At 40.9% G+C, this 15,346-nt stretch overlaps 1 protein-coding gene across 3 annotated transcripts in view; it reads right to left on the bottom strand.

The window, feature by feature from the left end:
* The window catches only part of LOC139752080 (sortilin-related receptor-like), a 269,696-nt gene that overhangs the window by 20,220 nt on the left and 234,130 nt on the right, over positions 1-15,346 (bottom strand). For all 3 annotated transcript variants that reach the window (XM_071667935.1, XM_071667934.1, XM_071667936.1), the window contains exons 33-36: positions 12,999-13,124; positions 10,255-10,526; positions 5,380-5,570; positions 4,959-5,156 (exon numbers count right to left, since the gene is read on the bottom strand). In XM_071667935.1, the coding sequence (XP_071524036.1) occupies positions 4,959-5,156; positions 5,380-5,570; positions 10,255-10,526; positions 12,999-13,124 (787 nt within the window). The remainder of the gene's footprint in view (positions 1-4,958; positions 5,157-5,379; positions 5,571-10,254; positions 10,527-12,998; positions 13,125-15,346) is intronic.

The raw sequence follows: 15,346 nt of genomic DNA, 5'->3' as shown, positions 1-15,346 counted from the left end.
AAAACTCTCGCATTCACCTCCCTAACAACCCCATCCATAAACAAATTAAACAACCATGGAGACATCACACACCCCTGCCGCAAACCTACATTCACTGAGAACCAATCACTTTTCTCTCTTCCTACACGTACACATGCCTTACATCCTCGATAAAAACTTTTCACTGCTTCTAACAACTTGCCTCCCACACCATATATTCTCAATACCTTCCACAGAGCATCTCTATCAACTCTATCATATCATATGCCTTCTCCAGATCCATAAATGCTACATGCAAATCCATTTGCTTTTCTAAGTATTTCTCACATACATTCTTCAAAGCAAACACCTGGTCCATACATCCTCTACCACTTCTGAAACCACAATGCTCTTCCCCAATCTGATGCTCTCAATCAATACCCTCCCATATAATTTCCCAGGAAAACTTGACGAGCTTATACCTCTGTAATCTGAACACTCTCCTTTATCCCCTTTGCCTTTGTACAGTGGCACTATGCATGCATTCCAACAATCCTCAGGCACTTCACCATGAACCATACATACACTGAATATCCTCACCAACCAGTCTACAACATAGTCACACCCTTTTTTAATAAATTCCACTGCAATATCATCCACACCCACCATTTTGCCGGCTTTCATCTTCCGCAAAACTTTCACTACCTCTTCTTTGTTTACAAAACCATTCTCCCTGACCCTCTCACTTTGCACACCACCACAACCAAAACACCCTATATCTGCCACTCTATAATCAAACACATTCAACAAGCCTACAAAATACTCACACCATCTCCTCACTTCACCAATACTTGTTATTACCTCCCCATCAGCCCCCTTTACTGATGTTCCCATTTGTTCTCTTGTCTTACGCACTTTATCTACCTCCTTCCAAAACAGCTTTTTATTCTCCCTAAAATTTAATGACACCCTCTCACCCCAACTCTCCTTTGCCCTCTTTTTCACCTCTTGCACCTTTCTCTTGACCTCCTGCCTCTTTCTTCTATACATCTCCCATTCATTTGCATCATTTCCCATTAAAAATTGTCCAAATACCTCTCTCTTCTCTTTCACTAACGATCATGCTTCTTCTTCCCACCACTCACTACCCTTTCTAATCTACCCTCCTCCCATCTTTCTCATGTTACACGCATCTTTCGTGCAAGCCATCACTGCTTCCCTAAATACATCCCATTCCTCCCCTATTCTCCTTACGTCATTTGCTCTCACCTTTTTCCATTCTGCACTCACTCTCTCCTGGTACTTCCTCACACAAGTCTCCCTTCCAAGTTTGCTTACTCTCACAACTCTCTTCACCCAAACATAATAATAATTTTTATTTTGCTTTGTCGCTGTCTCCTGCGTTAGTGAGGTAGCGCAAGGAAACAGACGAAAGAATGGCCCAACCCACCCACATACACATGTATATACCTATACGTCCACACACGCAAATATACATACCTATACATCTCAATGTATACATATATATACACACACACACATATATACATATATACACATGTACATACTTCATACTGTCTGCCTTTATTCATTCCCATCACCACCTCGCCACACATGAAATAACAACCCTTCCCCCCTCATGTGTGTGAGGTAGCGCTAGGAAAAGACAACAAAGGCCACATTCGTTCACACTCAGTCTCTAGCTGTCATGTAATAATGCACCGAAACCACAGCTCCCTTTCCACATCCAGGCCCCACACAACTTTCCATGGTTTACCCCGGACGCTTCACATGCCCTGGTTCAATCCACTGACAGCACGTCGACCCCAGTATACCACATTGTTACAATTCACTCTATTCCTTGCACACCTTTCACTCTCCTGCATGTTCAGGCCCCGATCACTCAAAATCTTTTTCACTCCATCTTTCCACCTCCAATTTGGTCTCCCACTTCTCCTTGTTCCCTCCACCTCTGACACATATAATAATAATAATAATAATAACAATAATTTTCTTTCATACTATTCGCCATTTCCCGCGATAGCGAGGTAGCGTTAAGAACAGAGGACTGGGTCTTTGAGGGAATATCCTCACCTGGCCCTCTTCTCTGTTCCTTCTTTTGGAAAAAAAAAAAAAAAAAAAAAAAAAAAAAACGAGAGGGGAGGATTTCCAGCCTCCCGCTCCCTTCCCTTTTAGTCGCCTTCTACGACACGCAGGGAATACGTGGGAAGTATTCTTTCTCCCCTATCCCCAGGGAATAACAATAATAATAATAATAATAATTTTTTTTTTTTTTTTTTTTTTTTTTTTATACTTTGTCGCTGTCTCCCGCGTTTGCGAGGTAGCGCAAGGAAACAGACGAAAGAAATGGCCCAACCCCCCCCATACACATGTACATACACACGTCCACACACACAAATATACATACCTACACAGCTTTCCATGGTTTACCCCGGACGCTTCACATGCCTTGATTCAATCCACTGACAGCACGTCAACCCCTGTATACCACATCGCTCCAATTCACTCTATTCCTTGCCCTCCTTTCACCCTCCTGCATGTTCAGGCCCCGATCACACAAAATCTTTTTCACTCCATCTTTCCACCTCCAATTTGGTCTCCCTCTTCTCCTCGTTCCCTCCACCTCCGACACATATATCCTCTTGGTCAATCTTTCCTCACTCATTCTCTCCATGTGCCCAAACCATTTTAAAACACCCTCTTCTGCTCTCTCAACCACGCTCTTTTTATTTCCACACATCTCTCTTACCCTTACGTTACTTACTCGATCAAACCACCTCACACCACACATTGTCCTCAAACATCTCATTTCCAGCACATCCATCCTCCTGCGCACAACTCTATCCATAGCCCACGCCTCGCAACCATACAACATTGTTGGAACCACTATTCCTTCAAACATACCCATTTTTGCTTTCCGGGATAATGTTCTCGACTTCCACACATTTTTCAAGGCTCCCAAAATTTTCGCCCCCTCCCCCACCCTATGATCCACTTCCGCTTCCATGGTTCCATCCGCTGACAGATCCACTCCAAGATATCTAAAACACTTCACTTCCTCCAGTTTTTCACCATTCAAACTCACCTCCCAATTGACTTGACCCTCAACCCTACTGTACCTAATAACCTTGCTCTTATTCACATTTACTCTTAACTTTCTTCTTCCACACACTTTACCAAACTCCGTCACCAGCTTCTGCAGTTTCTCACATGAATCCGCCACCAGCGCTGTATCATCAGCGAACAACAACTGACTCACTTCCCAAGCTCTCTCATCCCCAACAGACTTCATACTTGCCCCTCTTTCCAAGACTCTTGCATTTACCTCCCTAACAACCCCATCCATAAACAAATTAAACAACCATGGAGACATCACACACCCCTGCCGCAAACCTACATTCACTGAGAACCAATCACTTTCCTCTCTTCCTACACGTACACATGCCTTACATCCTCGATAAAAACTTTTCACTGCTTCTAACAACTTGCCTCCCACACCATATATTCTTAATACCTTCCACAGAGCATCTCTATCAACTCTATCATATGCCTTCTCCAGATCCATAAATGCTACATACAAATCCATTTGCTTTTCTAAGTATTTCTCACATACATTCTTCAAAGCAAACACCTGATCCACACATCCTCTACCACTTCTGAAACCACACTGCTCTTCCCCAATCTGATGCTCTGTACATGCCTTCACCCTCTCAATCAATACCCTCCCATATAATTTACCAGGAATACTCAACAAACTTATACCTCTGTAATTTGAGCACTCACTCTTATCCCCTTTGCCTTTGTACAATGGCACTATGCACGCATTCCGCCAATCCTCAGGCACCTCACCATGAGTCATACATACATTAAATAACCTTACCAACCAGTCAACAATACAGTCACCCCCTTTTTTAATAAATTCCACAGCAATACCATCCAAACCTGCTGCCTTGCCGGCTTTCATCTTCCGCAAAGCTTTTACTACCTCTTCTCTGTTTACCAAATCATTTTCCCTAACCCTCTCACTTTGCACACCACCTCGACCCAAACACCCTATAATAATAATAATAATACAGTAATGATATAAATGACTCTTCTTGTAGTAGCATCAATGAATCCTTTTACTGGATAATACCATGCTTTCACCAATAAAAAGCCCCCAAATATGAACCCTCCCACTTAACATATGTACATACATGACACAATTCTATGCTTGCATTAAGAAATCTAAGTTTTCAAACCAAGTGAATACCGTGCAAACCCTGACAATCAAAAAGCAAATTTAGACAAAAAATAGATTAAATTGCAACAGTATCAAATAACTCATCAAAGAGAAGGCTGTTGTTTTCAAAATCAAAATAATGCCATCTTTTATTTACTTCTTATCTTAAAAAAGACAGAAGAACCTCTGGCAGAAACTTTACTCTTACCATGTCTCATTGCTGAGGATGCTAAAAAAAATAAGAAGCCAACTGAGAGCATTACAGCAGAAACAGTGCTATAGCACAAGATCGGTAGGGTGTGAAAAAGATGTACTATAGCACAAGATGGGCAAGGTGTGAAAAAGATGCAATAAGTGACTGGGTAAGAGGCACTGAAATGTGTGCTGTGATTGGCTGAGATGCATTATGATGCTATGGTCCAACAGGATTAAGGACCATTTCCCTCATCTGAACTGTTGTGTACTCTCACTTCTCCAAACATGCTCATTGTCAAAGTATTAGTCATGCTACTACACAATCAAGTGAAATTTACGCAATCACTATGCTTTGTTACTAAACTTTCATTCCGTAATCAAATGTAATGCAAAGTATAAAAAATGCATGAAAGAGGGAGTCTAGAGTATGCTTTTGAGTGAAGGTCAAACAGGACTGACTGAACTTAATGCGTGTAATGGTCTTACCACCTTGATTCTAAAAAATGGATTAAGGGCATAAATAAATAATGATTACATGAAAAAGAAATGATAAAACTATTACCCAAATTATGGTCTGTGGTAATGAGGGTAGTGCCTTGTGAACGGTCATAATGGGAATTAGCAAAAGTAAGGAATGAACGTGCTAGTCGTCGATGCCTCACTGCTAACACCCCTACAACCACAATCAAGGCTACCACCACCAGGAATACTGACACAGCAACACCCACAACACTGCTCTGCGACAATACTATTTCAACACCTGAGGAAATAGGAATCAATTACAAACTCTGTAATGCTAAAAAGTTATATTCAATCACTTATTCCATAATTCACAGTTCTTGTTAAGTGCAAATCATGTCATTTCATCCTCAACTTACACATGGTTAAATACAAAACAACCCTGTCATTTTTGCATGAACAGCTTTCCATATCAAGATATTTCATGAAAAATATCTCAAATACACATAATTATCATATCTTACCAATGGGTTTTTCAAACCGAATAAGCTGTGAATTTGGTGAAAGATAGCCATCTGCATCCTTGAGAGCCACAGCAGCATAATAAATGATCCCGGAGGATACATTATTCACAACCAGAGGGGGATGAGCACACTCGTACATGAATGCATCACTCATGTCACTATTCTTGGACAAATACAGGACGAAAGTAAAGCTGGAAAGAAGGAATATAGTGATGAATCATTTACGGGTACAATTATGATACTCAGCCTCATTATCATTTCCCCTAACATTGTTTTACCATCTCAGAGGCAGTCATTCATGTAACTCAAGAGGAGTCATTCATATAACAGTCTAACAATGCACAACAACAAAGTCATGCTCTTAAGCAAGGAAAAGTCTCCATTTCTGCATAAGGATAATGAACACTACTATCACTAACTTTTCCAACTTCTACTTTCTCCTTTCTATGCATTTGCACTGTAAATTTTCATTCACTTCAAACATTCTTATTTCTTGACACAAGATGATGTTAAATGTTTCATGTAAATTCATCTTTTGGCAATAATTCTGACTGTTACAGTTGAGTTTCAGACATTCAAAGAAATAGGAATCATTACTAAGGGAAAAATTTTAGGATGACAAAGCTTGCACCATCCAGTTTTAAGTGCAAGTGAATGTTACTGGACACTGAATGTTGGCTTCTACAGTTATAAAGATCTCCCTAAAAAAATTTCAGTGATTTTTTCATTAGACTTTTTTTCATACTTGATTGCCGTGTCCCGCTTTAGCATGGTAGCACCAGTAACAAGCAAAGAAAGGCTGCATCTGGACACCCCATTCACTTGCTGTCATGTATAATCCATATCCACAACCAGTCCATGGTTTATCCTGGACACTTCACATGCCCTGGTTCTGTAGTGTCCACTGACAGCATGTCAACCCCAGTACACAACATCATTCCAGTTCACTATATCCAGTGTGCTCCTTTCACCCCCTTCATGTTTAGGCCTCGATCATTCTAAATCTTTTTCAAACCATCCTTCCATCTCCAATTTGATCTCCCCATTCTCCTTTTTCATTCCACTTCACACACATATATCATTTCTGTCAGCCCTTCCTCACTCATTCTCTCCGTAAGTCCAAACCACTTCAGCACACCCTCTTCTGCTCTCTCAACCATACACTTTTTATTACCACACATCTCTCTCTTACCTTTCATTACTTGCTTGATGAAACAACCTCACACCACATACTTTTCTCAAACATTTCCTTTCCAACACATCCATCCTTCTCAGCACAGCATTATCAATAGCCCATGCCTTGCATCCATATAATATTGCTGGGGCACTAGTCCTTCAAGCATACCCATTTTTGCCCTTCCCTCCCAGAAAATGTTCTCTTTCCACTTGTTTGTCAGCACTCCTAGAACCTTTGCACCATTCCCCACCCTATGACTCACTTTCACTTCCATGGTTCCATTCACTGCCATGTTCACTCCCAGATATCTAAAACACATCACTTACTGCAATTTTTCTCCATCAAAACTTACATCCCAACCAACTAGTCCCTTCACCCAGCTGAATCTAATAAATTTACTTGTATTTAAATTCACTCTTAACTATCTCCTTTCACACACTTTTCCAAACTCAGTCATCAACATCTGAAGTTTCTCACTCAAATCTGCCATCCATGGTGTATCATCAGCAAACACCCGACTCACTTCTTAGGCCCTCTCATCCCCTACAGACAGCATAACTGCCCTTCTCTCCAAGACATGCATTTACCTCCCTCATCACACTAGCCAAAAAAGCTTCTCACTGTTATTAGCAGCTTAACACTCACACCATATATTCTTACAATCTTACATATGATAGAGAATGGAAGTGAGCGGATGTGGCCTATTCTTCATCCGTTCCTAGTGATGCCTTGCTAATAAGGGTTACGTGGATGTGAGTATACGAGGCTACTCATAGACGTCAGCAAATGAGGCCATTTTTTTTGTATGTTCTTAGTGCTTTCTTGTTAAAGCAGAAAACAATGAACAAGTATGTAAAACTTACTGTGGTGGAATGAAAGTAAAATTTTATATTTTTTCTATTATACTTTGTCGCTGTCTCCCGCGTTAGCAAGGCAGGGCAAGGAAAAAGATGAAAGAATGGCCCAACCCACCCACATACACATGTATATACATACTCGTCCATACACACACATATACATACCTATACATTTCAACATTTTTTTTCTTATACTTTGTCGCTGTTTCCCGCATTAGTGAGGTAGTGCAAGGAAACAGATGGAAGAATGGCCCACATACACATGCATATACATACACATCCACACATGCACATATACATTCCTATACATTTCAACATATACATATATATACATACACAAACACATACATATGTACACATGTACATAATTCATACTTGCTGCCTTTATTCATTCTTGTCGCCACCCCACTACACATGGAATGACAACCCCTTCCCCCTGCATGCATGTGAGGTAGTGTTAGGAAAGACAACAAAGGCCACATTCGTTCACACTCCTTCTCTAGCTGTCATGTATAATGCACCGAAACCACAGCTCCCTTTCCACATTCAGGCCCCACAAAACTTTCCATGGTTTACCCCAGACGCTTCACATGCCCTGGTTCTATCCATTGACAGCACATCAACCCCGGTATACCACATTGTTCCATTTCACTCTATTCCTTGCACGTCTTTCACCCTCCTGCAAGTTCAGGCCCTGATCGCTCAAAATCTTTTTCACTCCATCTTTCCACCTCCAATTTGGTCTCCCACTTCTCCTCGTTCCCTCAACCTCTGACACATATATCCTCTTGGTCAATCTTTCCTCACTCATTCTCTCCATGTGACCAAACCATTTTAATACACCCTCTTCTTATTAAACCCTCTTTTTATTACCACACATCTCTCTCACCCTTTCATTACTTACTCGATCAAACCACCTCACACCACACATTGTCCTTAAACATCTCATTTCCAACACATCCACACTCCTCCACACAACCCTATCTATAGCCCACACCTTGCAATCATATAACATTGTTGGAACCACTATTCCTTCAAACATACCCATTTTTGCTTTCCGAGATAATGTTATTGCCTTCCACACATTTTTCAACGCTCGCAGAACTTTCGCCCCCTCCCTCACCCTGACTCACTTCCGTTTCCATGGTTCCATCAGCTGCCAAATCCACTCCCAGATATCTAAAACACTTCACTTCCTCCAGTTTTTCTCCATTCAAACTTACCTCCTAATTGACTTCTCCCTCAACCCTACTGTACCTAATAACCTTGCTCTTATTCACATTTACTCTCAGCTTTCTTCTTTCACACACTTTACCAAACTCAGTCACCAGCTTCTGCAGTTTCTCACCCAAATCAGCCAACAGTGCTGTAAAATACCACTCATCATTTAGGTAGAATAATGAATGTCAAAATGCTGTGGCAATGCTGTTCACTATTATGTGGAGTAACAGCTTGTTCATGGTTATTATCTATCTATCTATCTATATATTCTAAAAGGCAAATCAATTATCATACTGTTTACCTGTCATTCTTTAAGGATAAACATGTTTTTGATACTAATGGGAATTTTTATACATTTTTTACGCAATAGTGAGATAATACCATGCACAATCCATGCTCTAGCTGTCATGCGTAATGAAACAAAACTAAGCCCTTTTGGTCCATTTTCCTATTTTTCCTTTAATATTTTGACTTAAAGTGAGTGAGTGGTATGATGATAAAGTGCATTGTTGGTGAAAGAGAAAAAGTAGGTGTACAGGCAATACTGAAATAGAAGGAGTACAAAAGATTGGTTTAAGTACATGAGAAACCAGCAGTAGTTCAAGAGGAAGGTGCAGGGGTTAAAAAACAAGGCAAATGAGAGATAGGGAGGGCAAGTATCAGTAAACTGCAGGGAGAATAACATGTTTTAGAAGGAGGTAAACGGCATGAGAAAAACAAAACAATGGGAAAATCCGAGAAGGGGGGGGGGGGGGGATAAGGAAGTGGTAAAAGGTACTTATAAGGTGAGGAGGAGATGGAGTGAGGATTCTAATGGACTGCTGCATGTGTGTGATGACACAGTGGGGCAGATTTAGGGTGTTCAGGTTGGGGAGAAATGTGAAGTGGAGTGAGAGAGATGGAAAGTGGTTTGGTGAAGAGAGAAGAGATGGTGAAAGCATTGAATATGAATGTATGAATGAAATGTAACGACTTTTGTGAGCCCTACTGGCCAATATTGTCTAGAAAAAGCCCTACAAGGGTTAGTGATGGTAATGTGGCAAAGCAGTCTGGGAAATATTTTAGTTTGGATGAGATGCTAGTAATCTGGCAGAGTGAGGCTCAGAAGCATCAGGCTAATACTGGATGGAGCTCAGATTTGGTTACATCCACTGCTGTTTCTGAGGAGTGTCAGCCACAGCCAAACCCATTCTCACAGTAAGAGCTCCTCCCACTTCATAACTCATGCCTGTTATGTAGGAGAGGTGAAAGATGGTAGCCATCTATGCCCCTCTAACCAAATCCTTGAACTGAATTTATTTATGTCATTATCATTAGAATTCATCCTTATTAATATCTGATTCAAAACATTCATTATGTGTAATCAATCATCATTTCTGCTACCAAGTGTTGCTTCTGCATGAGCAATGGTGCTATACAGTACAAATCTCAATTAGTTTTATTATAAACAACCATATTCAGCACTGTTTTGATTAGTGCTTGGTATTCAGGAATGCATCACAAGTATTAATCAATGTATCCCAGCTTATGGGAGGCTGGTTCCCAAAGTGCTCACATACATATGAATGGACTGGTAAAAGGGTTAACACATAAAAAGGTAATAACTACATATGCACTTACTTTTGATTCAAAATTTCACTCGGCAGAGTCTCATTATTCTTCCAACGGAATGATTCATTAAGTGGATCATATATCAATTCATATGGTGGAGGGATAATGGGGCCATCACACAAAATTGGACGGCTCAATCTAGCACCTTTCAGAGCAGTCTTTGCAGTTATGGAATAACGGCCACCCCAATGAGCACGGACAGAGTGACTGTGTGTATGGTTCTTTTGACTAAGCAACGTGAAGTATGATGTCACATTGCGTACAATGTCCTTGATACAGAGCTGTTAAGAAGAAAATTCACTGATTAATACCAAAGTAGTGATTGTTTACCAAATGACATCCTAACTATGTGTCTTCCTTGAATATCAATTGACTATTATACTTCTCTTTCTGATGATGTGACCATTACACAAAAGTGCACTTGGGAGCTTATTTGTGTTTACTTAATCGCAGTTTCCTGTGTCAGCGAGTCAGCACAAGGAAACAGACACATATACATGCAAAATGCCTATACACGTGCATTTTTTCTTTATTAAACTCTGTCGCTGTCTCCCACATTAGCAAGGTAGTGCAAGGAAACAGATGAAAGAAGTGGCCTAACCCACCCACATACACATGTATATACATACACGTCCACACACAAACATATACATACCTATACATTTCAACATATACATATATACAAACGTACATAATTCATACTTGCTGCTTTTATTAATTCCTGTTGCCACCCCGCCACACCTAAAATGACACCCCCCTCCCCCCAAATGCGCGTGAGGTAGTGCTAGGAGAGGACAACAAAGGCCACAATGGTTCACACTCAGTCTCTAGCTGCCTTATAATGCACCGAAACCACAGCTCCTTTTCCACATCCTGGCCCTACAAAACTTTCCATGGTTTCCCCCAGACACTTCATATGCCCTGGTTCAATCCACTGACAGCACATCGACCCAGGTATACCACATGGTTCCAATTCACTCTATTCCTTTCACGCCTTTCACTCTCCTGCATGTTCGGGCCCCAATCGCTCAAAATCTTTTTCACTCCATCCTTCCACCTCCAATTTGGTCTTCCACTTCTCATTCCCTCCACCTCTGACACATATGACACATATATCCTCTTTGTCAGTCTCCCACTTATCCTCATTCCCTCCACCTCTGACACATATATCCTCTTTGTCAATCTTTCCTCTCTCATTCTCTCCATGTGACCAAACCATTTAAATACACCCTCTTCTGCTCTCTCAACCACACTCTTTTTATTACCACCCATCTCTCTTACCCTTTCATTATTTGCTAGTTCAAACCACCTCACACCACATATTGTCCTCAAACATCTCATTTCCAGCACATCCACCCTCCTCCACACAACTCTATCTATAGCCCAAGCCTGGCAACCATATAACATTGTTAGAACCACTATTCCTTCAAACATACCCATTTTTGCTTTCTGAGATAATGTTCTCACCTTCCACACATTCTTCAACGCACCCAGAACCTTCACCCCCTCCCCCACCCTGTGACTCACTTCCACTTCCATGGTTCCATCCACTGCCAAATCCACTCCCAGATATCTAAAACACTTCACTTCCTCCGGTTTTTCTCCATTCAAACTTACCTCCTAATTGACTTCTCCCTCAACCCTACTGTACCTAATAACCTTGCTCTTATTCACATTTACTCTCAGCTTTCTTCTTTCACACACTTTACCAAACTCAGTCACCAGCTTCTGCAGTTTCTCACTCGAATCAGCCACCAGCACTGTATCATCAGCGAACAACTGACTCACTTGGGTCCCAAGCCCTCTCATCCACAACAGACTGCATACTTGCCCCTCTTTCCAAAACTCTTGCATTCACCTCTCTAACAACCCTATCCATAAACAAATCAAACAACCATGGAGACATCACGCACCCCTGCCACAAACCGACATTCACTGGGAACCAATCACTTTCCTCTCTTCCTACTCATACACATGCCTTACATCCTCGATAAAAACTTTCACTGCTTCTAACAACTTGCCTCCCACACCATATACTCTTAATACCTTCCACAGAGCATCTCTATCAACTCTATCATGTGCATATACATATCAACATATACATACATAGACATATACATATATACACATGTACATATTCATATGCACTTGCCTTCATCCATTCTTGTCACTACCCCACCACAAAGGAAATAACAACCCCCCCCCCTTAAGCAAGGTAGTGCCAGGAAAAGACAAAAGAGGCCACATTCAATCACATTCAGTCTCTAGCTGTCATGTGTAATGCACTGAAACCACAGCTCCCTATCCACATCCAGGGCCCAAAGACCTTTCCATGGTTTACTCCAGACACTTCACATCCCCTGGTTAAGTCCAGTAACAGCAAGTTGACCCCAGTATAACATACCGTTCCAATTCACTCTATTCCATGCACGCCTTTCACCCTCCTGCCTGTCCAGGCCCTGATCACTCAAAATATTTTTCACTCCATCCTTCCACCTCCAATATGGTGTCCTGCTTCTCCTTATGCCCTCCACATACCCTAGCCTGAGCCAGGTACCCATTTCATTGATGAACCCCTAGGGGTGGTTGAACAGCAGAGTTGACTGTGGACCAACTGCCACAACCAAGATGCAAAACTATGTGCTCAACCTTGGGAAACCCATAAAAAAAAATGTCATGGCCAGAAACATTAATCATAACACCACAGAGGTTTATCCAACAATATTCTAAAACATTTTAAGAATACAACTCACCATGTATTGAAGACTATCATTTTCTACCTGAGGGCATGCAGTTTCCCACGTCATTAACATGGTCATATTCACTAATCTTGCTTGTAAGTTCTTTGGAGGGGCCAACGGGTCAGCACCAGTTTGTATCTAGGTATAAGAGAATATATGTACATTATTGTTGTCAAAAAAGATGAAAAAACAATTTGAGCATTACTACTACACTTAAAAAATTACACTGCAGAAAAAATAAAAGATAATCCAAATGCTTGAAATAATGCTGTATGAGCTGTTCTGCTTTGTATCTGAACAATTATGGACTAGGTTTAAAAACTGTAAATAATAATTTAATACATAATTCAAAGTGTTTGTGTTGGAAAGAAGTGCAAAGAGAGAGAGTGATAGCAAGTAGTCTGGTGAAGATAGAAAAGGGGGTGAAAGCCTTATGCAAGAAGAAATATCACAATGTAACAGGAGTGGATAGTATAGCAGATTAATTAATCAATGTGGTGGCTGTGTTGTTGACTGGTTAATTAGGATTTTCAAAGCAGGCATGGATTGTGGTGAAGTGCCTGAGGATTGCCAGAATGCATATATACTGCCACAGAATAAAGGCAAGGGGGACAAGGGTGAATGTTTGAACTGCAAAGGTACAAGTTTGCTTAGGGTACCTGTTAAGTTGTATGGGACAGTGATGATTGAGAGAGTGAAGGCATGTATGGAGCATCAGACTGGGGAAGAACAATGTGGTTTTGAGAGTGTGTGTTCAAGAAACACTTACAGAAGCAGAAGGATGTGTATGTGCCATTTATGGATCTAGAGAAAGCATATGATAGGGTTGATAGACATGCCTTGTGGAAGGTCTTATAAATACATGGTGTGGGAGGAAAGCTGTTAAAAGCAGAGAAGTTTTTATCAAGTGTGTATGCCATATGTACGAATAGGAAGAAAGGAGAGTGAATGGTTCAAAGTAAAGGCTGATCTGTGGCAGGGGTGAACCATGTCACCATGGCTGTTTAATTCATTTATGGATGGGATGGTGAAGAAGGTCAATGCAAGGGCCTTAGAGAGGAGGGTAAATATGCAGTCTGGGGGAGGTGATGGAGACTGGGAAAAGTCAGTTGTTGCTTGCTGATGACACAGCACTGGTGGCAGATTTCGTGTGAGAAACAACTAAAAAAGGTGTTCAGGACTCACCCAGCTACTTGGGTCAACCCCCGCCAAGGGACCCTCCATAATCATTCTCCCTTACAATGGTTATAGCCAGACAAAGCAGACAGTGCTTGGTATATAAAGACTGGTGTTGGACGGCAGGAATTAAGTGTGATGCTGGGACTGAAATAACTTTAAGTACTGGCACTTGAATTGGTCTGTCTCCAAGAAACATGTCATGCCACATGTATTGAAAAAATTACATTGAATAAAACTGTATGAACTACTGATCTGTGATTTCAATTTCAAATTCCCATATGTATACACACACACAGACACATACATATATACACATGTACATATTTATACTTACTTGCCTTCATCCACTCCTGGCGCTACCTTGCCCCACAGGAAACACCAATGCTACCCCCTGCTTTTGTGAGGTAGCACCAAGAAAACAGACAAAAAAAGGCACATTCATTCACACTCAGTCTCTAGCTGTCATGCCTCTGTAACATATCCCTTCTTATTCAACTGATATCTAGTCAATACAGAGAAACTAGTGAGAATTGTATCTTATGGCCCTTGATATAGTGAAAGCTTCTGAAAAGTTACGCCACTGGGGTCTCACAGAGCTCCTATTTTGGCTTTCCTCCCTCACTTTGTCCACTTATATCCAGCTTCCTTCTGCATTCTTCCTCAATTTTTATAATGATCTGAACTTGTTTATCGTACTTCTCTCACATCTGGGGAAGGTTTTAAATCTACATACTTACAAGACAGAACACAAAGGCAATTCAAATTATCAACTTTCCCACTATGACCTTGCAACTTGACCCAATGATCTTACTTTCCAGTGTTGATTTACTTTCCCTCTTCTACAGATATGAGTTTGGTTTCTTCTTCTGATAGATAGTTGCTTCTGAATTCTAGTCATTAGACAGATCATGTAATATTTGGCAAGCTATTGCATTAAATTGTTACTGTGTGGCATACAACTATAGGGTGTGGACTACTGTGATATCTGCTTCTTTCCCATAACTGTAAAGCTTTGGAACTATCTAACTCCCTCATCTCTTTCCTAACAACCTCATCCAGCCCCTTTCTCAAGGGTATACTTCCCACCTCCTCCTACACTCTAAAAACATTTTTCCACTTTTCTTCTTATTTCTTCCATTTTTTGAAAATCTTCAAAACTTAAGGTTTAGCCCCAGTGTGGA

Source organism: Panulirus ornatus, chromosome 12 (genome assembly GCF_036320965.1).
Source record: "Panulirus ornatus isolate Po-2019 chromosome 12, ASM3632096v1, whole genome shotgun sequence".
Classification (NCBI taxonomy): domain Eukaryota; kingdom Metazoa; phylum Arthropoda; class Malacostraca; order Decapoda; family Palinuridae; genus Panulirus; species Panulirus ornatus.
This window is presented reverse-complemented; position numbering and strand designations above follow the sequence as displayed.